Consider the following 25,845-nt stretch of genomic DNA (forward strand, 5'->3'; position numbering starts at 1 on the left):
CGCATCGGACTCCATACTCAGCACAGAGTATGCTTAGGATTCTTTACCTCTTCTTCTCCCCTCCCCCTTACTCATGTGTTCTCTTTCAAATTAATAAACAAAATCTCTTTAAAAAATGAATCTGAAATATATAAAAAAGCTCTTACAACTCAATAATAAGACAGAAAAGCCAATTTTTTAAATGAGCAAAAGATCTGAATAGACATTTCACAAAATATATGAGTAATGACTGAGCCCATGAAAAGATGCTCAACATCTCATGTGCCTACTACACATCCACACACCTAAAATTGGAAAGAATAACAATATGAAGCATTGAAAAGAATGTGGAGCAACTGGAACTCTCAACACTTCTGATCGGAGTGTAAAATCATACAATCATTTTGGATAACAGTTTGGCAGTTTCTTATAAAGTTATACACTTATACATACACTTCCCAAAAGAGCCAACAGTTTCACTCTTTGGTATTAAATGAAAACAGGGACACCTGGGTGATGCAGTTGGTTAAGTGTCCGACTCTTGATTTCAGCTCAGGTCATGACATTGGGCTCCTGAGATCGAGCCCTGAGTCAGGCTCCAGACTCAGCAGGGAGTCTGCTTGAGATTCTCTTTCACTCTCCCTCTGCTCCTTCCCCTGCTCTCTCTAAAATAAATAAATCTTTAAAAAAAAGAAATGATAACATATGTCCACACAAAGACTTGTACACAAATGTCCATAACAGATTTATTTGGAATTCCAAAAAGTGAGGGAAGAGAATGACAAATTGTGGTTTAATCATACAATGGAATATTCTTTGAAATAAGGAGCAAACCATTGATACACATAGCAACATAGACAAATCTCAAAAGCATTATGCTGAATGAAAGAAACCATTCACAGAAGAGTACATAGTGTATGACGCCACTTCTATAATGTTTTGGAACAATGAAAACTTATCAGTAGCAACAGAAATCTGAGATGGGGGCAGGTGAGAAGACATTATTGCTCAGGTGCAACACGAGAACTTTCTGGGGTAATGGAAATGTTCATAGCTTGGTTGGGGTGTTGGTTTTGTGCGTGTATCCATTTATCAAGACTCATTTAACTGTATACTTAAAATGGGAACATTTTATTGTATGTAAATTATACCACAATAAAGCTAACTTAAAAAATCTGTAGAGACCTGAAGTGGAAATCACTTAGACTTGGTTTTAATTAAAAAATTTTCTCTATAATCTGATATATTATAATATCGAGCTTGTTGTCTTTAATAGACATACAAAACTTCATTCAGTTTAGCCTATGTTAAACCATTACAAATACCAAAATTCTAATATTAGTCCAGTGAAGTTTTGAACTTTCATTTTAGAGAATTCCAGAATTTACGTTATCGACATGAACAATGGAGTTGTTTCTAGGAGGTCTACTAATGCTTAGATGTAAATTATACTGCATGAGAAATATGCTCCCACACTCAAATATAAACACATTGTACTTTCATGAAATAAATGCATCTAACCACACTGAATATTAAAGGATGATCCAATTCTATGAGCTAGCAGAAGCTTGGCGTGCCCCTTCTTCCCCACACAAAGGTAGGAGAATGCATTAGCTGTGTCAGTCCATGGCCAGCAGCACAGAAGAAGGCCGCGAGAGGCACCACGACACGAGACACAAGAAAACTGCTCCAGCTTCATCTGTAGACCCACGGAAAGCACTGGCTATGTGGGATTTTCTTCCTCCTTCCAGCCACCTGGGGAAATGTTCACAGAGAGTCTTAAGGGTTACAAGACTAAAGGCTGGATTTAAAAGAATTAATAACTGCAGATAACCCAATTAATCTGCTCATATCGATTACTGCAGGACTAGCTTTAGAGGTAGTTTATTAGTGAGGCATTTTTGCAATCACGACACATCCACTCATCATATCTATAATTCAAAAGCATCATCGTAAAAAGGAAAAGAAAAAATACTCTTTAGAGTGTTAAGACTAATGTGTTGAAGTGGTTTTCAAAAAGCAGCACTTCCAGTGTTCTTCAGCTCCCTACGGTGTGGTGTGACCTCCGGACAAGGCCATCCACTCACTCAGACACACAGTCGGTCTGTGATGATCGGGTTACTGCCGTCCACACGATCCCTTGCGCGTGCGATGGAGAAAGCCAGCTCAGCATCAGTGCCAAGCCTTCGAGGTGTGAACCACCCAAACCACGCCTCACAAGAGGACCGCTGCACAGCTTGAATTTTAGGGGACATATCAGGTCATGTTCAAGATTCATCGGTTTCCCTGGGCACTAGTTCTAAAAATATCTTCCAGAAGATCAAGCAAACATGTATTTCTCTCCCCATTTACTCTTCACTATTGTTGGCCTCCAAGAGGCTCATATATTGATCCATCAAAAGAACTGGCTCTCAACCAAAACCAGAAAGAAAGAAAACCCAGAGAGTGGTTCTATGGTGCTCCGTGAATATTAGCTTGTGGCTTCCACATGAAAGTTGTCAAACTGTGCAAATTCAAAGGAGTGCGTTCCAATGGCAGCCCAGCCATTCTTCGGGAAACTCACAGGGATGTTCGTCCAGACATACCTGCCGTTCAGCATGCCAGAGGAGAACCGGCCCTGGAGGAAAGACAAACGCACCCCTTGAAGACGTATAAAAGTGATTCTCTGAGGTCCATTTCTTAATATGTACGGCCAATCTAGTCAGTGGAGCAAACATCCTTCTCACTTCAGACCATGGCAAAACACAATTCCACAGTCTGAGCAAAAGCTGGAAACACAGGAAAAATTCTCTTAGAGGAAATTCTTATCTACATATGTAAAAAGTTTTCAAGGCACAAGGAAGACCTCAGGATTTCCTTGTACCCCACCGAGATGCTGTAAAACCAACAGAAATGTAAAACTTTCCATAGCATCATAAAGTTTTAGACAAAAGCCCACTAAAATAAACATTTGTAATTTACAAGTACTTGCATGCACACACGTTGTCTAACAGCCACCAGCTCTTTGGATGTGGCTCCTGGAGCCAGAGCATCCATTTATTGAAGTCCTTTTTGTCCCCATGTACAGAATATCACTTCAAAGTCACACGAAGAGCCCACCCTTAGGTTAGAAAAATAGTAACCATCAGTTAAACTGATGATTGGGGTGGGGGGAGATCAGGGGGTAAGAAGGGAAAATATCTATAGAAATGACTTATTGGTCACTGACAGAGAAAGATAAACATAACTTCCTCAGACAGCTGCCATTCCTGCAGAGCCAAGTGCCTGGCATACAGCAGATAATAAACACTAGCTCTTATTATCATTATTCTAGCACGTGTATGAGCATATATTCACAGCATATCAATTGCAGCTAAACATTTACAAGTAGCTAATTTCAAAGGGTAAAGAGCTAAAGATCCAAAGCACTAGGCTAAGGACCAAAATAAAATCTGTTTTTAAGTCACAGAATTACAATGCAATGGGCCTTAATTTCATTCTTTCATCTTATGGAGGGAGATACGGAGATGTGAGACTAAAAGTCAAAATCATAGATTCACCAGCAGAGCTAGAACCTGAATCTTAGTTCTCCAACTCCACGTTCAGGGAACTCACATTCCCACTGCCATATACATGCGCAGCTCTCTGCAGCCCTCAAAGGGGCCAATAGGGACTATTAACACTGAGCCAATACAAGGTCACACAGCCTAGCTGCACTTCATCCCCTCCCCACGGCCGCCTGCTGGGGGCGCCCTCCAGGCTGCTCCTCACACCAGGCCAGTCACTAGCAGCGTCCTCTGCCCAGTGCTCCTCCCACCAGGCACATCTCAGCTCAAAGAGCACCAACTTCAAGAGCCCTTCCCCTGGTCTCTCCACCTAGAGAATCCAGACAGGGGAGCTACTTTGTCTCATTGTCCCATTTTTTTCTTCACAATTTGATTGACTGATTTGTTTTTTTACTGTCTTAGAACAGGAGGCAGCCATCTATGGCCCACAGGCCAGCCACCTATTTTTACAAATAAAATGTTATTGGAATCACAGCCACACACATTCATTTATCTACTGTCTGTAGTTGCTTTCTCACGACACAAGCAGAGTTGAGCAAAGTTGCACAGACCAGATGGCTCACAAAGCCTAAAATAAAGACTTTGCCAACCTGTGTCCTAGAAGAATACAGGCTCTAGAAGAGCAGGAACCTTGTGTGTCTTGTTCACTGCTGCATCCCTAGCACCTAGTAAAGTATACATACAAGGTGCTTAATAGACATGTATTAAATGAAAGAATAAAAACATTAACCCTAAAACAACCTTACAGAAGTTATCCCCCTTTTACAGATAAGGAAACAGAAGCTCAAAGAGGTGACTAACTTGCAGGAAGTTAGCAGGTGTCAGCAAGGAAGTATGCACACAGGTCTGCCTGGTTCAAACATCCCTACTGCTGGGGCATCTGGGTGGCTCAGTCGTTAGGCGTCTGCCTTCGGCTCAGGTCGTGATCCCGGGGTCCTGGGATCCAGCCCCGCATCAGGCTCCGTGCTTGGCGGGAAGCCTGCTTCTCCCTCTCCCACTCCCCCTGCTTGTGTTCCCTCTCCCGCTGTGTCTCTGTCAAATAAATAAATAAAACCTTAAAAAAAAAAAATCCCTACTGCTAACAACACTCACTTCATTCCCTAAGGGAAGAGGGGCAGAAAGGAAGATGGGGGCTGTTTTATACAAGGTAGTCAGGAAAGAACCTGAAGGAAGTAAGGGAGTAAACTATGTAATCAAAGATTTTGGATAATAAAAGACAAAGCAATATAAAGAACAAAGTTCAGAAATAACCTATGCACATGTGATGATTTGTTACATCAAAAAGGTGGCCGTTAAATCATAGGCAAAAGGACAGTCTATGTAATAAATGATGATGGCTATCCATTTATTTAAAAAAAAAATTATACTGGGCTCTTCCCCCTTATGATTCACAAGTAAATTCCAGATATATTAAAGATTTCAACATGGGGGCACCCGGGTGGCTCAGTCGATTAGGCGTCTGACTCTTATTTCAGCTTAGGTCACGATTTCAGCTGGGATCTAGCCCCATGTGGGGGCTCCGTGCTCAGTGGGGAGTCTGCTTGGGATTCTCTCTCTTCCTCTGCCTCTGCCCCTCCCCCCCGAAATAAATAAAATCTTTTAAAAAAAAAAAAGACTTCAGGGGCGCTTGGGTGGCTCAGTCGATTAAGCATCTGCCTTCAGCTCAGGTCATGATCCCAGGGTCCTGGGATCGAGCCCCACATTGGGCTCCCTGCTCAGCAGAGAGCCTGCTTCTCCCTCTCCCTCTGCCTGCCGCTCTGCCTACTTGTGCTCTCTCTCGATCTCTCTGTCAAATAAATAAATAAAATCTTTTAAAAAAATAAAAATAAAAAGACTTTAACATAAAAAAATCCTAAACTTGGTTTAGTTTAGAGAACAAAAAATGTTCCTCACCTTGAGAAAGGTGAAGTTCTTCTTAAATAAAACACAAAAACAATAAAAAAAAAAAAAGTGAAATATTTGACAGAACCAAAATTTAAAACTTCTATTCATGAAACATACCATAAGCAAAATTAAAATACACATGACAGGACAGAAGAAAATATCTGTGACATACGTAACAGACAACGGGTCACTACTCAGAATATATAATAAATTCATATGAATCCATCAGAAAAAGAAAACAGTAAGAAATGAGGAAAGAATATGAATGGGTAACTTCAGAGAAGAGAGAAAAATACAAATAACCAATAAACATAAGGGGTGCAAGCTCCCTCATTATCAAGGAAATATAAATCATATCAATTAGTTTGAAAAACAATCCTTAAAAATAGGTAGTATCGGGGCGCCTGGGTGGCTCAGTTGGTTAAAGCGACTGCCTTCGGCTCAGGTCATGATCCTGGAGTCCCGGGATCGAGTCCCATATCGGGCTCCCTGCTTGGCGGGGAGCCTGCTTCTCCCTCTGACCCTCCCCCCTCTCATGCTCTCTCTCGCTCTCATTCTGTCTCAAATAAATAAATAAAATCTTTAAAAAAAAAAAAATAGGTAGTATCAAGGGGAGGCTGGGTGGCTCAGTCGTTAAGTGTCTGACTTGGGCTCAGGTCATGATCCCAGGGTCCTGGGATCGAGCCCCGCATCAGGCTCCCTGCTCGGCAAGGAAGCCTGCTTCTCCCTCTCCCACTCCCCCTGCTTGTGTTCCCTCTCTCGCTTTGTCTCTCTCTGTCAAATAAATAAATAAAATCTTTTTTTAAAAAATAGGTAGTATCAAATATTATTATAACTGCTATAAAATGGATACAGCTTGGCTAGCAATAGGGCAGGATCTGTCAAAATTCAAAATGCAATTCCATTTCTAATTATCTGCCTAATCAAATACCAGCACATGTGCGCCCCAAGAGGCACGTAAAAGACCCTCCCCTCCACCTGCAAGTAAAGCCAGCCCAGACCACCTCTGTTTGCCATGAAAGGGAAGAACTGGGCACAAAGCTGGGCCCATCGAGTGTGGCCGAGTTAAATACACAACGCCACACCCAAACCAGATGCTCAGAACATATTGTTACTGCCTGAAAAACGTGTATTGTCATTTTGGGTGGTTGGGTAAGAGATGAGAACAATTTGAAAAAGTTACCTGATTTCCATGTTTAACTGCTATTCTAACCTACACCAACTTTTTTTTTTTTTTTTTTAAGATTTTATTTACTTATTTGACAGAGAGAGAGACACAGCGAGAGAGGGAACACAAGCAGGGGGAGTGGGAGAGGGAGAAGCAGGCTTCCCGCCGAGCAGGGAGCCCGATGCGGGGCTCGATCCCAGGACCTGGAATCATGACCTGAGCCGAAGGCAGATGCTTAACGACTGAGCCACCCAGGTGCCCCCTAACCTACACCAACTTACAGAAGAACCATATTGCCAGACAGCAGCAGTGCATTACACAGAAGTTTCTACACAGTATCCCTTGGATGCATGTCCATCAATAACTCATGATCGCCCAGGGATTTTGACAAATATTTTTAGATGCCATGATCCTACAATTAATCTGGTATCTTCTTTGACAAAAGTATTCACGGAAACCAACTTCTAAAAAATTGTACTTATCGCCAACAGTTACTCTCAGCCACCAGAAATAAATTTATAGGCTCCAATTTATAATCTTGGTTCAGCCAACTTGGAAAAAAATAATTCAATTATTGGCTATCTACCAATTACCCCTGAGTTTAAAAAACAGAACCAAAATTTTAAAAAACTGCGGAGTGATAAAGTCAATAGCTGGTGGTTCTCATGCGGGTTTACCCTGACACACAGTATCACCCTGGGGTCTGCTGGTTTGCTGATATCCTGGCAGATTCTCTGCCTGTTTCCATTACTATATTCATCACACTTTTCCCCTCTCATCTGATAACAGAAAATGCCAGAAAGGCATAAGAAAAGAATATTTTACCTCCAGGCATTCCGATCAGCAATACTTACCTTAATAATTAATGTGAGTGTATACCAAGTTTTTGCTGTAACGTCAACATGTCCTAAAGCATATATGATCCATCCAGCTGCAACACAAAAAGATTATCCTAACATGATATATTTTTAAAATTGAAATTACAGAATTACATAGCTCAGTTGGGGTTCTCAGGCAGCATTTGTATGTAGTAAAGTAAGCCTTAATAAAGATCTGCATTTCCAGATCTACCACTGATTTAAAACAAAACATCCTTCATTCAGGCATGCATTCCACAAGCATGTATTGGGATTCTACTCTGAGTCATATATCATATGTGAGCTCACAGGAGAACCAGTGACATGAACTTACAAACCAACCACAGTATAATGTGTTAACTTCTACAGTTCAGGCGTAGATTTACGCTCGATCGGATTGGATATAAAGAATAAGGAGTAGTGGTCAAAGGTCACTATAAGATTTCTAGCTGGCGTAACTGGTTACATGGGAATAGCATGAACTGAGAATTAGAGAGAGAAAACAGTGAGTTAATTTGGGGATAGATTATATTTGAATGCCTGAAAGAAACCAGAATAAGATGTTGAGTGGGCAGTTTAAAACACAAGAACAGTGGGGACTAAAGACCTGGATGTAAATTGCTGGTTCCAGTTCTGCTACTAACTCATTTTGAGACTTTGGGCAAATCAATTAACCTCTCAATTAACCTCTCCTTTGGGAAAATCAATTGGACTGGGCAATTACTGAGGAACATTCTAGATGGGTCATGCTATGATTTTGCAATCTTACTCTAGTGTCCTTATAACCCACTCTTTATTACTTGTGGAGCCCTTTCCACCTTAGGAAGAGGCAAAGAGTAGCAAACTATAGGAGAGAAGATTTTTTACAAATGCAGGGGGAAGCCAAGAGACGAGGAATCAAGAAGACGCAGCCCCAATACGGTCTGTTTCAACAGAGCGGGGTGTACTAACACCAAAGTGAATTGGACAGAATTCTACACGGACACATTCTAAGCACCTATCCTGGATAAAACGCTATTCTACATAAGACAAGGGCTGTTTAAGATGAATGGAAAAAAGTCAAGCTGCTTTCAAGTTATTAACTAAGTTGGGAAACAGGATTTCTCCATTTAAAGCAGACCCATCCTTCTCCTTGTATTTCCATAAGCACACTAGCACACTCTTGCAGTCTTGCTTTTTATTAATGGGGTTTCCTGGCCATTCTGTCCCTATACATCCACCTCACCCCAATCTATGCAAATCCTACCCTGACAGCCTAGCTCGGCTCTACCTGAAAAAACTCTGCACCATTTCCTTTAACCAGCTGCCTCTCTAATTAACTCTCCAATTTTGAATCATTTACATGTGTTGCATGTGCTTACATGTGTTGCATCTCTTCGCAGTTAGACGTACAAGCCCCTTGAGGTAAAGCTCTCTCATTACACAGTAAGTGACAAGCTCACCGTGGCATATTTCATAGCGAGTCATGTGCTACAGAAGAAGTCACTTACCTAGATCACCCGTAACTCTGTAGGTTCCATTTGCAAAAATCCAGAAGAAAACTCCTCTGGCGCCTCTAATCAAGATACCACCTTTGTTTACTCTTCCGGCAATGAACACGCCTCCCTTCTCAGGAGTCTCTATGTAAACATCACACGTTACAGTCAGATTGGACCTGCAGAATGAAACTGTTCGTTAGCGCTCTTAATTGTACTGCTCCAGATGCCGCACAAACGTGTCCCTTCACAGCCACACGCTTCCAGACTTCTAACTGAGGTGAGTATGTGATTTGCTAAGTCTGTGCTTATAGCAGGGATGGGCTTCGAGAATCTTCAGTGATGAAAAAAAAATATCTTCATTGATGACAGTTTTAAGTTTTATGTGGCTGAAGTTAAGTCATTTCATTGCCTCTTTTAATGTTACTGGAAAATAATATTTATTGTTTTTAAGTCTCAACACATTTCTTGTCTCTCTACAATAAAACAACTTCTCATCCTAAGAATATAATGTTAAAAGAAGGCTTTTTTTTTTTTCCCTAGGAATACATAAAAGATCCATTCAATTCAGAACAAAGAAAGTTTATTAAATTTCCATCAGCTAAGAGAAGCAGTGTAGGCAAAGCTAGGGGCCCCTAGGAGAACATAAGCTACTTTGGGGCTAATTTTTATCTTTAACCCTACCAAGACTTAAAAACTCCAGAAGAAAGATCTCAAATTATTTCTCTGCAAACACAGAGATAACTCTATATTGACTCTACAGCAGGTTTTCAAATTTGAACAGCACTGACATCACCTGGAGGGCTTATTAAATTCAGTCTGTTCGCCCCACCCCACAGTGTCTGATTCAGTAGGTTTGGGATGGGGCTCTTGAATCTGCCTGTCTAACAAATTCCCGGGTGATGCTGGTGCCCCTGGTCCAGGAATCCTACTCTGAGAGCCATTTTCCCCTACGGAGCATCTCTGTCCATACAGGGACAGTAAAACCCTGCCTGCCATTACTGATTGACAGGGGTACATCAAAGGAGGGGGAAAATTCAGCCAACCAGAAACTACTAGAGCTTTAATAGTGAGCTCTGCTCCAGGCTTCTCTTATAAATGCTACTAGATGCCTTCTGCAATGATACAACCATCCCCAAACCTACATGATCTCTGAAAATAATATACCTCCTACTCAAACTCTAACTGCAAACAGGAAAGAAAGCCTGCACAAAGCCAAGTAATAAAGCGAGCAATTTACCTAAAATATAACTAAGAATGTCAAGAAATATATTTTGGAAATGGGGGGAAAAGAGACCTAGAATGATGTGGCTTTTATATTTCTCAGTTTCTTATCAGTGAATTTTGCACAATAAGATTTTACTTTGTAAAGAAAAATATAAAAAAAAGAAGTAGCTACAACAGACGTGCAACAATCCGGAAAATCCACAGTGAATCATCTAATCAAAGCTGGGCTACTTTACAGGAAAATCAGATGCAAAGTTAACTAAAGCCCAATCTGTCTTGTACCTCCTCCCAAGTAGAGGGAGCTTTTCTCTCTGTAGACTGTCCCCAGCAGGAAACCATGAGGGATCAACATTGCTCCATACATCCCCTCCCTCTGTTCTGGTTCATCGGAAGTGTAAGAACTGTCAGCACCAGAAACTTACTCTATTTAGAGTCAGAGTGGGAGAAGATCTAACCTCCTTTTTTTACATCCCTTTCCAGAATAAATATTCCCACATCAGAACTTGCAGACGATTTCGAAGACAATGAATGAAACAGAATAAAAGTGTGGTCTCGTCTTCCAGAGTCATAATCTCTTGGTAGTGCTGAGGACACAAAAACTGGCCAGTACATTAAGTAAATTTAACCAAAAGGATGCAGAGTTTGGATGTGTGCAGTGAAAGGTAATTCTGTGATTTTGTGATTGTCCTCAGGTCCCAACCAAAGCTTACTAACAAGATGGAAGTCTTGAGTACCTTTGGGAAAGTCTACCCTCTATAGTCCAATTACTGTGCTGGTACTTAACTAAATCTAAGGATGATCGAGGAAGTCCCCCTGCAAACACATCCTAAGAACTGATGACAGTATGTGCACACTGAGAGCCGACTTTAAAATAGCGCTACAGGTAAACCACCCTCATCCTCCCTCTCCTCCTCTTAGGAATGAGACAATGATTAAACTGTGAGGTGGTAGTCCCAAGGGTATGGGCTAAGCTAAGCACCAGACAGTCCTGGCCTCTCGCCCCAGTTCTAGAACTTACAAGTATGGGATCTTGGGTAAATCTTACCCTCAAGCCTTGGTTTCCCAATCCATAAGGTGGGGAGGATGATAACTCTGCCATCGGTAGTTATGGGAGGCTCATACCCGTAGGTAGTATGATCGAGTTTTCACTCCCTCCTTTCCCTACAGTAAGGGGGGATTGCAGCCAGAAAACAGAAATGAGCATGGCACATGTGGGGATCTCTGAACAGATCCCCAAATATTGGGAAATAGAACGTAATAAATAGGAAGAGCCCAAATGTGAAAGGGTCTTGGAAGTCAGGCATAGACGTGTAGATCTGACTGGGTTGCTGGAGACAGTCACTGCATATTCCCGAGCAGGCGGTTGCACAATGAAAGCAGGGCTAAGAAAGATGAAAATAGTCCCTTCTTGAAGGGTATCGCTGCTCTTTCCTCATTCTTTCTCATTCAAACCATGTCACTCTTTCCCTCTTTCCCCGCTTCCCCCTCCCACTCCCTTACCCACTGCAGCAGTAAAGATGATCATTACTACTTAAATAATGCAAAATCTTCAAAGTTATAAAGTTGTTTGGTTACTCTTTGAATAGTGCTCTATCCCCTCTCTACTACAATTAAAGAGTCTCTTGATTTTTCTAGAGTCCCAGCCAGAAATAAGAGTTTGTCAGGGAAAGCCACTCTTCTGTAGTATTCACAAGCAAGGAGGATAACAGTTGTTGCAGAAACTTAAAGGTTTTCTATGGTGGCTGGCTTCCAAACTGGTAACCAAAATAATGGGGCCCATCCCTTAGACCAGTAAACCCAGCCACCTGTCTCATAATAAGACCATAGGTAGCAAATGAAAAACCACACATCCCACTGGCACGATCAGAAAATCCAAGGTAAAGTGTCTACTACAGAGATGTGGGATAAATGGCATTTTTGCTGTATAAAAAGACAAGCCAGCAAAGTTATCCTAAATTAGGCAAGCATTCTTCATTGTACCCATAAATCTCCATGGTACTGTACAGGTTCCGGAAACCGGGTAACTGAAAATGTCTCAAGACTTACAGCAGAGCTTAGAACTAGAATTTGGGATTTCTAATAGGGAGAAAGGCAATAGAGAAGGGATAAAGACTTTGTGCAGCATTCCACAGATAAATAAGTCAAGACTCTTTTCAGATTTACCTTCCCTGCCCGGTCCAATTTCCAAGTAATAGATACGGCTGCCTGGTGACTTCGCGTTAACAGTTACTACCACTAAACCTGGAATGCTTGACTTCTGTGTTACAGAATTATACTAGTTAAGAGAAAAAATAAAAAAGAAACACCTGAAACAGGTATAATAAGTCAGTACATGAGAATCCCACAACTGACTTAATAGGGAAGGTGAAGTTTTGGTTTGTCATTATGTTTTAAGTGTAGAATAAATACGCATTGTCTCTTGAACAAATGCCTGAAGAAAAGAGCTGAATTCACTCACCAAGTAAAAGCTGATTTGCTTTTCACTATTGCCATCTACCGTCACCCGGCAAATAGATTTTCTACGAAGGCTGAAACGGTGTAAGTCTAGAATGGATCCAGCAGGTGGCAACACCAGATCAATAAATCAACTCTCCAGCAACACCAAAAACAACACAGAAATCACAAAGCCTGTTTATAAATAAGTATTAAATTATAACTGGATCCAAAAGTCCTCAATTTCTATATTAAAAGCAATCTGTTCCTGTAGCAATCACTATTAAACTGGGCAAATCTGAGGGAAGGACACTGAGGCAGCATAACCACGTGCTGGCTTGTGGCCATGACATTCAACAATTACCACACACCCATTTAGTTCTTGTACAAGGAAGACCATTGAAAAGTCTTCACTTCAGAATGTACCTGACAATATTACAAGGTTATTTCAGCTAGATCTACATTAAGGACACCAATTTTATATACCATTTGTAATCTCCTATAATACTGATGGTGTTGTATGCATCAGCAGCCCAAGTAATGGGCCGCTGATTGAGAACTTGGCGTAGCGTGAAGCGATGCTCTCCAGGGTCTTCAATGTTCGTAAAGTATTCAAAGACGCCAGTCTGATCAGCAAAATTCGGAGCTTCACTAAAAAATGGGTAATCTGTTCAGAACACAATTAAATTCTCTGGTTAGTATAAAATCCTCCTCTCTGATATTTTATGGCATATATTGAAACACTTTTGAAAAGTCCTAAATAAGTAAATGATACTTATAACAAGCAGAAGTTTAGGAGTTAGGTTAATAAAGAGATTGATTTTTGTATCATCATTATTACTCAATACCAACATGATCAGTTTGATAGACAGACTTTACATATTTAATCCTTGCAACTGCATAAGAGGAAAGATCATGAGTTTTAGAGAAAGGCAGACCCAAGGTTTAAATTCTAGTTCAGTCTGTCCTCCTGGCCAAGTTGTTTAACTACCCTGTGTCTCAAGTACCCTCCTTTCTAACTGGGCATGAGGACAAGAGAATTAAATAAAAGAACGCATGTAAAGTGTGTACATAAACCAGCACCTAGCCAGGGCTCAATAAGAGATAGTTTTGTTATTTCTAGTATCTGCCAAAAAAGGTTCTACATCCCTGGTCACAGTCATCAGCTGACAGAAGATTAGAAAAGCCTCACTATAACAACTATAGAATTTACAAATTACAAATTTTCTTCTATTTCTAAAATGAAGCAAAAGCAGTTGGGCCTAAGCTATCTATCAATCTTTTCTTTTAGTTTTATTAAATTAAATCAGTCTTAGAATGACAAAGGCTATAGAAGAGCAATTTTAGTCATAATCTTACACCTAATTTCACACTTCATGCTCTTCTAAGTGTTTTCATGTTCATCATTTGAGAAATTAAGAACCACGTAAAGGAGTGCTACGGCCTGACTTAGAGTTTTTAGTTTATTTTGTAGTCAATGAAGCATTATACTTTAGATTTGAAGGTTTAGAATTGCCTTTCAGTTTTCAGGTCATAGAATAAGTAATTCTGGTATTGGGGGAACTTCCCCCTTGTTAACTAGGCCATATCCCACACAGACTCCTTTACTGAAGACAAGAGGAATTACCTTGGCCAACACCGAAGTGAGCAACAGATTGCAAAGACATTCCTGGTGGCATAATTCATGGATTCATCTAAAAGGCCACTTTAGAGAATCGCAAGAAAACAAAGCACAGAGCCCCGAGGGTCCCTGTTGTCCGTGTTATGCAAATAACCGAGAGGACTCCAGTACACAGTCCAAAGGGCCTTATACTGCAATTAACCAAGATATCCCTTCTGGGGAAAGGGAGCGGAGACCCTGCAACTGTGAGGGTGACTGGGAGGGGGTAGCAGGAGTCTCCAACCAGCCATGCTGGAAAGAGCAGCCCTGCAGACAGGAGGTTCAAGAGTGCTCTCAATGGCAGTCCCCCTCCCTGCTTCTCTCCTACAGCTGCGGATTTGAGGAGCAAAGAAGAGGGCCATCTGACCCTGTCTGTGAGATCCAGAAGCTGTAAGTCTCCTGGTCAACAAGTTCTGGCACGTACTGAGTGATCTGGGGTTATACCCACAAGGACGGTGCGTCCCAACTTTTCAAGCAGTTTTCCTACATTACCTAAAATCAAAAGCTTTTCTGCAGCTTTAGGACAGATCTTCCTGGAAAACCAGGAGAGTGCAAGTATAAAATGCCCGGGTAGATAATGAGGTGAAGCACCCAAGGGGAGCATAACTGCCCTGAGCACGCAGTCCACTAGCCCTGCAGAAAGTGAAGGACCTTGACCTCCACACTCATGGAGGAAACCAGGAATGGCTTTCGTGAATGTGGGTAACAGGGCAGTGGCAGGGTCACAAACCTTAAGCTTCACCAAAACCAATAGCTTTCATTCTGACAATGACTTCTATGTTTTTTCTGGCGCTGAAAAATACAGGGCTCTCAAGCTGAGAGTCTCCTTGAGGAAATACCAAAATGAGGTCTCAGTTACCATTTGGACGTTCAGAGCTACACTTTACAGGTGTTCCATCACACACCCGTCTGACAGGTAGAAATCTACCCACTACTGCTGGAAATGGAAACCACACTAAGTTTTAGTAAAAACAAACAAAACTTACCAAAATCAAAATCATCTTTATAAATTCGTGGGAAGGGCTGGGACTTTGGAGGCAGCGGGTAGCTGCCCTTGCCCCCGGTTGTGAGAGTGGTGAGCGTGAAGAGCTCGTCCTCCTGCAGCTCCAGGGTGAAGGTGCCACTGCTGTCGAGAAGCTGGAAAACGAAAATGCGGAGGTCAAAGCCAGGTGCTTTGGCTCATGTCATCTGGGCAAAATCAACTTCTTGAAAAATCAACTTAAAGAAAAGCCAGACTCACTTCTGCTAAAACTTCATAACCACTCATGAAGGCCACACCCAAAATCAAGGCCTTGGGGGTCTTTTTCCTTATTTAGAAGACTTTATAAAATTATACTTTGTAGATAGGATTTTAAAAGAATTTCCCTCTGTGGAGGGAAGGAGGACTAGAGGACACCAAAATTTCTATTTGTCTATTCTTTGCCATTACACTGTAAGCTCCTCAGAGCCTCTTTATATTCAATACACATAAATAAGAGATCTGCTTATTTACTTTTTAGGACTTTACTAAGGGAGAAAAATCCATAAAATCTCACTGATGACTCAGCTGTTAATCACAGAAAACCTTTTACTATTAAGAAAAAAAAAGGTCCGGGCGCCTGGGTGGCTCAGTTGGTTAAGCGACTGCCTTCGGCTCAGGTCATGATCCTGGAGTCCCGGGATCGAGTCCCGCATCGGGCTCCCTGCTCAGCAGGGAGTCTGCTTCTCCCTCTGACCCTCCTCCCTCTCATGCTCTCTGTCTCTCATTCTCTCTCTCGCAAATAAATAAAATCTTAAAAAAAAAAAAAAAGAAAAGAAAAAAAAGGTCCTACTTCTGACATGTTCAATATATATTTCAATTAGCAGATTAGGTTTATGTCACATTTATGCTTTTGGCAGCTTCATCTTTTTAAGCCACTTCGCCACAAAATGAGGGGAAAAAATACATACCTCCTAGGGCTGTTGCAAGGATTAAACAACATACTGTGTATAAAGTGCTTTGCTCAGTGCATGACCTTCTCTATAGAAACACTCCCTATATCACAGCTGTTCTATGCTACATGTAGACCTCTGAAGACACTAGAATCCTCTGCATAATTAATGTAGGCATTAGATGTATGCCCATTTTAGGAAATTTGAGCAGTTTTTTTTCTACTTTGAATTCAAGGGGCTTATACCGTATCTTTGCTTTAATAATAAATTATTGGTCAGATCTATGAAATACGTAGCACCATATTCTGGCTCAGGTAATACCCCAAATGATATATTCCTTATGGGGAAAATTGATTTTAATGTGCTATTTCTAGCAATTTGTTGTGCAAAAAGCAGACTGCTCTTTTTTTAGAATTTAATACAGAAATGGTGTTCAATCACTGATAGCAACTAGTTGATTCACAGAACATTAATAATTTCCAGGAAAAGTAGATTTGTGTCAATTAGGTGAAGTAATGTGTTCACTTGGACCAATTCACATTCTTTGAAACGTTTCCTGAGGAACTACCATGTGCTAAGCGTGATAGCAGGGACCTGAGGTAAAAAGCTAAAGAAGGCAGGGCCCCAATCCTCAAGGTGCCCAGTGTAGTGGGGAAAATGCTTAACTAGGTAAGCACCTATTCCTAGGTGGCTATGAGCTAGGACTGGTGGGGAAAGCTTCACAGGAAGCAGCACCTGAGCTGAGTCTTGAAGAACAACAAAGAGATGAAGAGAAGGCATTCTAGGAGAAGGAAGAAGCAAGTGCAAAGTCACAGAGATGAGTAAAGTGACATGCCATGCTCTGAAAAAGACAAGAAGTTTGGTCTGTGAGGACAGGCCACATTAGTAGAAGAACATGCATCGAGAAATGAAAGCAGTCTTTTACCTCATGAGGTGGTAACGAGGATCGCGTGCTATGCTAAGGGATGTGAATTCACAGGAAAAATCACTGGGGGACTTTGAGCAATGGATTGACAAAACTCAGATCTGCATTTTAGACACATCATTCTAGTAGCAGTGTAATGGGTGGCCAGACAGAGTCACATTAGAGGCTGGAAAAACAGGAAGTAGTTTCCAAAATCCAGGAGAGAGATAATAAGGAACTGAAATAAGCAGTAGCAGTGGGAATGGAGAATAAGGAATGTGTAAGAGAAACACGTCGGTGATAGAATGCTCTGGACTTGACCAATGGGGGTATACAAAGAGAGGGTGGGCGGGAAAGACAGTCTCAGATGAAACTCAATTTTCTGACTTGGGCAGCCAAGGGCAAGGGCAAGCCAACAAACTAAATGCTAAGAGCAAACACACCTATAAACACACACACTTCTATTATGCCTTGAGGAGGATTTCTATTTTAAAAAAACAACAGCTGGGGACAACTTTAGCTCTATTATACTTCAGTCATAAAATCAATTATAAAATTAAAAACTATTAATTCATTAATCAAATGTCTGTCTCTTTTACTATCTGCAATGCTCAAAATATAGGAATTTATTTTAAAACTACCCATAGAGAATCCAGTTGTTTAAAAAGAAATCTCGTAGATGGTTTTCCAAGCTTCGTATACCACACCTGTAGCTCTGGTATTTCACTCTGAGGAGAAAACACACAAAAAAAGTCATAGTTGAGTGGTTCATCATATCCTCTGAGGATTTCCAAAATTAGTACCAGCAAGAATGAACCATTGATAATGTGCAGTCTATTCCTAGTTGCCAAAAGACCCACCTCAAATCTTAAATAGTGACATTCTGAAAGTAGGAAGATATTGTTCAAGCAAATATTTTATTTCCTATAAATGCCACAGACTTTTGGCAAATGTTTAAAAAGATTGATTTTAGTGCCTTTGCTTCAAAAATACTCACTACTGTACCTGTGTAAAACACATTTTAGGAATTTTCTAGTATGAAAAAACAATTTTTATGCAATTAGTAGTCAGAAAAGGCACTGTAGTCAGAAATTAGTAGTAGAAATTGGTAGTCAGAAAAGGCACTGTATTTTCTGTGTTCAAAACTAACAATAGGTAGAAACAGCAAGAATCTGGTGTCTTTTTATGTTGTTGGTTTTTCTGTACAGAGTACTGAAAAGATAAATTCTTGAAAGTTCCCTAGACTACATATCTGATGCTTCTTCTACCAACAAGAACACCTTTGTTACAAACTGACTTTTGTTAAGTGTTCTTCAAAGCCCAGGAGAGTTTTAGCCACACAGTTTTGCCTCCTAGTGGCTTCTGTACTGTTTGACTAAGACCAGTCAGCATTTAGAAGACACCAGTGCCTATATCCCTTTATATGCAAATACTTTATAGCTCCTAATAGAAGACTTCACTTATAAACTGCTAGTCTGTGACAAAATACATAACTTCTCAAATGAAAACCAAAATAAAAGTCCCACATATTTACTTACAAAAGAACCTTTAAGAACAAAGGTAGCAAACTGATGTGACACATTGAAGTAAGGCAGAAACGGCCGTATACACTTAGAATGTTTATGGCTCTAGGAGAAAAAAAAATCATGTAAGTTATCCAAATGATATACAAGCCACCTTAGGAAAAGAAAATTAAACATTTAATGCCCCAAGATTAACAGAAATGGCACATATTAGGTGACAAATAAGAGTTTATTTCAAATTTTTAAAGACTTTTTTCCTAATATAACCTGCATTGAAAGTCTACTGTGGTTGCCTAGTCAAAGTAAAGTTCAATGGCATTTTGACTGAATTAAACTGAATTCATGACTAACCTACAGAGTCATCTGGTGGCACACAGATTAATTTTTATATTATAATTCTTTTCCAAGTAAAACACATCAAATAAAATGCAAATGCTTGTATGTTTTCACTGAAAAGGCATCTCATCTAAATATAACCTTCATATCAACTAGTCAGTAAGTACATATAACAAATAGTTCTCACATTGACAACATCATTTTTTACTAAATAGTCACTACTATTGACTGGGATCAAAAGAATTATGAGACATAATCCCTACTTCAGGGGATACAATGATCCCAGAGCACTTAAGTGAAAGGTTCTGGGCCAGGCTTCGTGGACACTAAAAAAATTACAATTGTAGTTAGGGATTCCAATACTTCATCCTCAGTAAATGATGTACAACTAGACAGAAAATCAACAAGGACAGAGGCGATTTGCACTATGCCACCACATAGCTTGCCTGGATTGACATCTATAGATCACCTCACCCAGCAACAGCAGATGCACATTCTTTTCAAGTGCACAAGCAACATTCACCAAGGAACACTATATTCTTAGCCATAAAAGAACTTTCAATACATTCAAAAAGATTCAAATCACACAATGTATGTCCTCTGACCACAAGATAATTAAATCAGAGATAAATAATAGAAAAACCTCTAGAAAAATTCCAAAATATTTAGAAACTAAATAACAAGTTTCTAAATAATCCATGGCTCAAAGAAAAAATAGAAATAAAAAGGGAAATGAGAAAGAATTTTGAGCTGTATCAAAATAAAAATACAATGTACGATTTGTGGGATGCCACGAAAGCAGTATTTAGGAGCAAATTTATAGCACTGAACACCGATTAGAGAAGAAGGATGTGAGACTTCAGCTTCCACCTGGAGAGAGTAAGACAAGAAGAGCAAATTTAAAACCAAAGTAAGCAGAATGAAAACAATAAAGATCAAAGAAGAAATCAATTAAACAAAACTCAGAAAAATGAGAGAATAATCAAGAAACCACAAGCTGATTCTTTGAGAAGATCAATAACATTGATAAACTTCTAGCTAGACTAATCAGGAAATCAGGCTAGAAGAAAGAAAATACAACTTGCCACTGTCAACAGTAAGAAAGGTGACATCAGTACAAATTACAGAGATATTAGTGGAATAATAGGGAATAACACCAATAACTTTATGTCCAGAAATGGAACAACTTGAATGAAACAGAAAAAATTCTTGAAAGACACAAAAACCAGGGGCACCTGGGTGGCTCAATCAGTTATGCATCTGATTCTTGATTTCAGCTCAGGTCATGATCTCAGGGTTGTGAGACTGAGCCCCATATCAGGCTCCACACTGGGTATGGCACCTACTTGGGATTCTCCCTCTCCCTCTGTCCCATTCCCGTCGACCCCACTCTAAAAAAAAAAAAAAAAGACACAAAAACCCAAAGTTCACTGAAGAAGATATGGATAACCCAAATAGGCCCGATGGCTGTACTGGGAAATTCAGGTCGACCTTGAAGCTTTGCTCAAACATAAAGTAAAGCTACTACCAGGTTGTGCCCTGCCTACTTGAGCACTGACACGGAGCCCATGCACACACAGCCCATCGGCCAAGGCCAGGAGACTTGCCAGTTCCAAACATAAGGAAACCTCTGTACAGTCATGAGCTGACCACTAAGGTAACTAAGCAGAGGCTTCAGTGGCTACATATAATAAAGCTGACAAAGTACAGAATTTGCTCAAGAAAGTCACTAAGCAAATAAATAGCAACAACAATAAAGGGTAACAACCACAAATGCTAGATGGGAGAAATCTGACCTCCAGAGCTGCCACAATACATTATGTAATATGTCTAGTTTTCAACAAATAATTATGAGATTTGCAAAACAAAACAAACAACAACAACAAAACAGGAGAGTGGCCCATACACAGGAATAAAAGCAGTCAACAGAAACCACGTCTGACAAAGCTCAGGCATTACTGGCCACATATTAGACTTACTAGACAAAAGACATTAAATCGGGTATTTAAATATGTTCAAAGGAAACCACATCTAAAAAAACTAAAGCAGAGTTGTACTTCCAGAATGACGATGTGAGGAGCTCCATGAAGCTGTGCCCCTCAAAACTGGTGAAAAATATTTTTTAAAAATGGAAATGACCTAGGGTGCCTTGGTGGCTCAGTCAGTTAGGCAACCAACTCTTGGTTTTGGTTCAGGTCATGATCTCAGCGTCCTGAGATCAAGTCCCCACACTGGGCTCCATGCTCGACGCAGAGTTTGCCTGAGATTCTTTCTCTATCCCTATCCCTATCCCTCTGTTCCTCCCCCAACATCCTCTCTCTCTGTCTCAAATAAATAATCTTTTAAAAAAATGGCAATGATCCTAAGGCCATGCAACAAATAAACATTTATTCAAGAAAATGTACAAAAACTCAGTAAAAAGAGCAAGAGCCTGTGGCATTTACACCACGATCTATCCATCCCCTGTCTCTCTTAGCCAAACAGAAGAAACTGCATGCCAAGTAGGTGCAGCCAAAAACACAGGGCTCCCTCCTCCCAACTCGCAGCTGAAGGCTACAGTAGTTTACTGGGAGAAGCAGGATTTCAGCATTTCTCACCACCCACCCCCTCAGATATTTGAGTCCAAGGCTAATTAGCAGCAAGGGAGCTGAGGGCTCCCTTGCTCTGCCCAGCTCCCATTCATGGGTTCACCTTGGAATACTGAGAATACTGGAGTCCCCAACCTCCACCCATCACCCTGTGTTCCTAAATCAGAGGTGTTACTAAGAGAGAAACAAGGGACCTTCAGTAAGATTAAAAGTTGATTCATCATCAGAAACAACAAAAATTAACACATTCAAAATGCTCAAAAAAAAAAAACAAAAAAAACCCACTGTCAATCAAGAATCCTATATCCAGCAAAATTATCTTTCACAAAATGAAGGCAAAATACATTTCCACATAAACAAAAACTGAAAGAATGTGTTGATACCAGACACAACTTTCATAAAATATTAAAATAAGAATTTCAAGCTAAAAGTAAAGGATCACACCCCATAATTCAAATCCACAAACAAAAAGTATAGGCAAAGATAATTATGTAATTATAAAAGACAGTAAAAATGCCTATTTCTTCTTTCTTCCCATAAACTGATTTTTAAAAGCAACTGCATAAAATACTATGTATATAGTCATACTGTTGGGCTTACAAAATATAGAAATGTGCTGTAACTGCCAACAATAGCACAAAGTAGCCAGGTGAGGAAAAAACTATTAGAATAAGGAAATACCACCAGACAATAACTCAAATCCACAGGAATAAATAAAAACAATCAAAAATGGTAAGATTAACATAAATATTATAAATATATAATTTCTCTCCTTTATTCTCTCAAATTTTTTAAAAGACTTGAAATTATATATTAAGCTGTAATTAAAACAGGTCTCATTAGGCTTACAGTAGATAGAGGTTTGATAAATATAATAACAACAAAAAGGAGGAAAGAGAATAGAGCTATATAGGAAAAATGTTTCTTTTTTTTTTTTTAAGATTTTATTTATTTGACAGACAGCACAAGCAGGGGAAGTGGCAGGCAAAGGGAGAGGAGGATGGGGTAACTGCGTGATGGGCATCTAGGAGGGCACTTGATGTAATGAGCACTGGGTGTTATATGCAACAGATGAATCACTAAATTCCACTCCTGAAGCGAATAATACACTATATATTAACTAAATTGAATTTAAATAAAAAATTTAAAGAAAGAAATACCTCAAAAAATAACCTTCTTCTACCTACAATCTTTAAAGAGCAAACTAAATTCAAAGTTAACAGAAAGGAATAAAGATTAGAGTGGAAATTACTGAAATAAAGAAGAAAACAGAGAAAAATCAACAAAAGTTGTTTATTTGAAAAGATGACCAAAATTGACAAACCTTTAGGTTTTCTAACCAAGAAAAAAAGGAAAGACAAATTACTAAAATCAGGAATGAAAGAGGAACATTTCTACCAACCTTACAGAAGTTAAAAGGCAATATGTAAGGGAATACTATCACAAACACATGCAAACAAATTAGGTAACATAGGTAAAAGAGACAAATTCTCTGAAAAACACAAACTACCAAAGCTGACTCAAAAAGTAACATAAAACCTGAATAGACCTATAAGAAGAGATTGAGTCCATAAACCAAAACTTTCTTGCAGGAAAACTGCAAAATCAGATAGCTTCACTGATGAATTCTACCACACATAATAAAGAATTAATACCAATCCTTCACAACTTATCTTAAACAACATAAGAGGAAGGAACATTTCCCTACTCAGTTTATGAGTTTATTTATTTTATTTATTTATTTATTTATTGAGTGAAGTAAGAGAAATCAGAGAAAGACAATTATCATATGATTTCACTCATATGTGGAATATAAGTAATAATGCAGAGGACAATAGGGGAAGGGAGGGAAAACTGAATGGGCAGAAATCAGAGAGGGAGACAAACCATGAGAGACTCTTGACTCTGGGAAACAAACTGAGGGTTGCAAAAAGGAAGGTGGGTGGGGGGATGGGGTAACTGGTAACTGGTGATGGGCACGTGATGTGATGAGCACTGGGTGTTATATGCAACTAATGAATCATTGAACATTATATCAAAACTAATGATGTACTATATGTTGGCTAATTGAATTTAAATAAAATAAAATATAAAAAAAACAAAGATATTACAAGAAAACTACATACCAGTATTTCTTATGAATTTGGACACAAAAATCCTCAACAAAATACTAGCAAATCAAATCCAGCAACAAACAGGAAGATTATACATGATGATGAAGTGGAATTTATCCCAGAAATGCAAAGCTAGTTTAGCAGACAAAATTCCATCAATGTAATACACCATATCAATAAAATAAAAAACAAAAACCACATGATCACCTCAATAGATCCAGAAAGGATTTGATAAAATCCAATACCCTTTCATAATAAAAGCACTCCACAAACTAGGAATAGAAGGGAAGTTCTTTAACCTTATAAAAAATATTTACCAAAAAACCACAGCTAACATTACACTTAAGACTGGAAGTGTTTCCCCTAAGATCAGGTACAGGATAAGAATGTACATTCTCACCATTTCTATTCAATATTACTAAAGGACAATTAAGGGAAAAAATGAAAGATATCTACATTGAAAAGAAAGAAGCAAACTATCTCTATTTGCAGATGACATAATCTTGTCATATCTTGTAGATAGAAAATCCTCTAAGAAGCAATTAAAAAACTATTAGAACTAAGAAAGAAGTACAGAAAGCTTGTGGGATACAAGATCAATATGTAAAAATCAATTGTATTTCTATACACTAGCAATGAAAAATCTAAAAATGATATTAAGAACACAATTCACTTACAGTTACACCAAAATAATACTCAGAAATAATAACTGTAACAAAAAGAAGTGCATGACTTATACCCTGCAAACTATATAAACACCTTTAAAAGAAGTAAAAATGTAAATATATGAAAAGGTATCCATGTTCACGCACTGGAAAATTTGATATTGTTATAATGGCAATACTACCCAAATGATCTACAGATTAAATGTAATCTCTGTCAAAATCCAAACTGGCCTCATTGCAGAAATTGACAAACTGATCCTAAAATTTCTATGGAAATGCAAGGGACCCCTAATAGCCACACAGTGTTGAAAACTAACAAAGTTGGAGGACTCATGCTTCCTAACTTCGAAACATATTATAGAGCTATAGTAATTAAGACAGCATAATGCTCCCATAAGGAGAGATCTATAGGTCAATGCAACAGAACTGAGAGTCCAAAAAAACCCCTCACATTTATTGCCAATTGATTTTCAACAAGGGAGCCAAGACAATTCAATAAGGAATGAACAGTCAACAAATGGTGCAGAAACAATTAAATGATATCCACCTGTAAATGATGAAGTTGGATACATATCTAACCCTCTATTAAAAAAATAAAATGGATCAAAGGCCCAATGGATCATGACCTTGGATTAAGCATAATTTCTTAAATATGACACAAAAACACACAGAAAAATATATATATTCGACTTCATCAAAATTTAAAACTTTTGTACCTGAAAGGGCATCATTAAAAAGGGAAAAACAACTAATATAATGTTGTATGTCAACTATACTGTAATTTTTTTAAGTTAAGTTTAAATTTTAAAAAAGGAAGTGGAGGGGCGCCAGGGTGGCTCAGTCGTTAAAGTGTCTGCCTTCAGCTCAGGTCATGATCCCAGGGTCCTGGGATCGAGCCCCGCATCGGGCTCCCTGCTCAGAGGGAAGCCTGCTTCTCCCTCTCCCACTCCCCCCGCTTGTGTTCCCTCTCTCGCTGTGTCTCTCTCTGTCAAAAAAATAAATAAAAGTCTTTAAAAAAATAATAAAAATAAAAAAGGAAGTGGAAAACAACCCACAGAATGGGAGAAAATGTCTACAAGTCCTATATCTGATAAGGAACTTTTATCTAGAATATGTGAAGAACTCTTATATTTCAATAATAAAAAGACAAACATCTCAATTTAAAAATGGGCAAAGGGTCTATAGGGTCATTTCTCCAAAGAAGAAATCCAGATGGCCAATATACACATGAAGGATGCCCAACACCCTCAGTCACTAGGAATATACAAATCAAAACTGAAATAAGATCCCACTTCACACCTCCAAAATGGCTATAACAAAGGCACAGGCAATAACAATTGTTGGTCAGGAGGATGTAAAATTATTTCTACTTGCTGATCATTTACAAAGAAAATCCAATGGAATCCCCAAAAAAAGCTACTGGAACTATAAGTGAGTTTAGTGATGTTACAGAAAACAAGATCTTCATACAAAAATCTACTGTATTACTATGTACTAGGTACTACTTGAATTAAAAATTTAAAAACTAATATTTATAATAAAATTGAAAATGTGAAATACTTAGCCAAAATTTGGT

The 25,845-nt window shown here is 39.2% G+C and overlaps 1 protein-coding gene across 11 annotated transcripts in view; it reads right to left on the reverse strand.

Moving 5' to 3' along the window:
• Positions 1-700: 700 nt before the first annotated feature.
• GALC (galactosylceramidase) overlaps positions 701-25,845 on the reverse strand; it is a 61,694-nt gene continuing 36,549 nt past the window's right edge. For 6 of the 11 annotated variants that reach the window (XM_064571450.1, XM_045901357.3, XM_045901355.3 and 3 more), the window contains 7 exons: positions 18,582-18,671; positions 17,685-17,771; positions 15,215-15,365; positions 13,055-13,235; positions 8,924-9,087; positions 7,431-7,507; positions 701-2,747 (listed from right to left, as the gene is read on the reverse strand). In XM_064571450.1, the coding sequence (XP_064427520.1) occupies positions 2,493-2,747; positions 7,431-7,507; positions 8,924-9,087; positions 13,055-13,235; positions 15,215-15,365; positions 17,685-17,771; positions 18,582-18,671 (1,005 nt within the window). In that variant the 3' untranslated portion in view covers positions 701-2,492. Of the gene's footprint in view, positions 2,748-7,430; positions 7,508-8,923; positions 9,088-12,593; positions 12,764-13,054; positions 13,236-15,214; positions 15,366-17,684; positions 17,772-18,581; positions 18,672-25,845 lie in introns of those variants that run through there. The other 5 variants (XM_064571452.1, XM_045901358.3, XM_064571451.1 and 2 more) reach the window with 4 other exon arrangements.

The sequence above is a fragment of the Mirounga angustirostris genome, unplaced genomic scaffold, assembly GCF_029215605.1.
Source record: "Mirounga angustirostris isolate CCGP_5_RB_7025 unplaced genomic scaffold, mMirAng1.0.hap1 SCAF_9, whole genome shotgun sequence".
In the NCBI taxonomy this organism is placed as follows: domain Eukaryota; kingdom Metazoa; phylum Chordata; class Mammalia; order Carnivora; family Phocidae; genus Mirounga; species Mirounga angustirostris.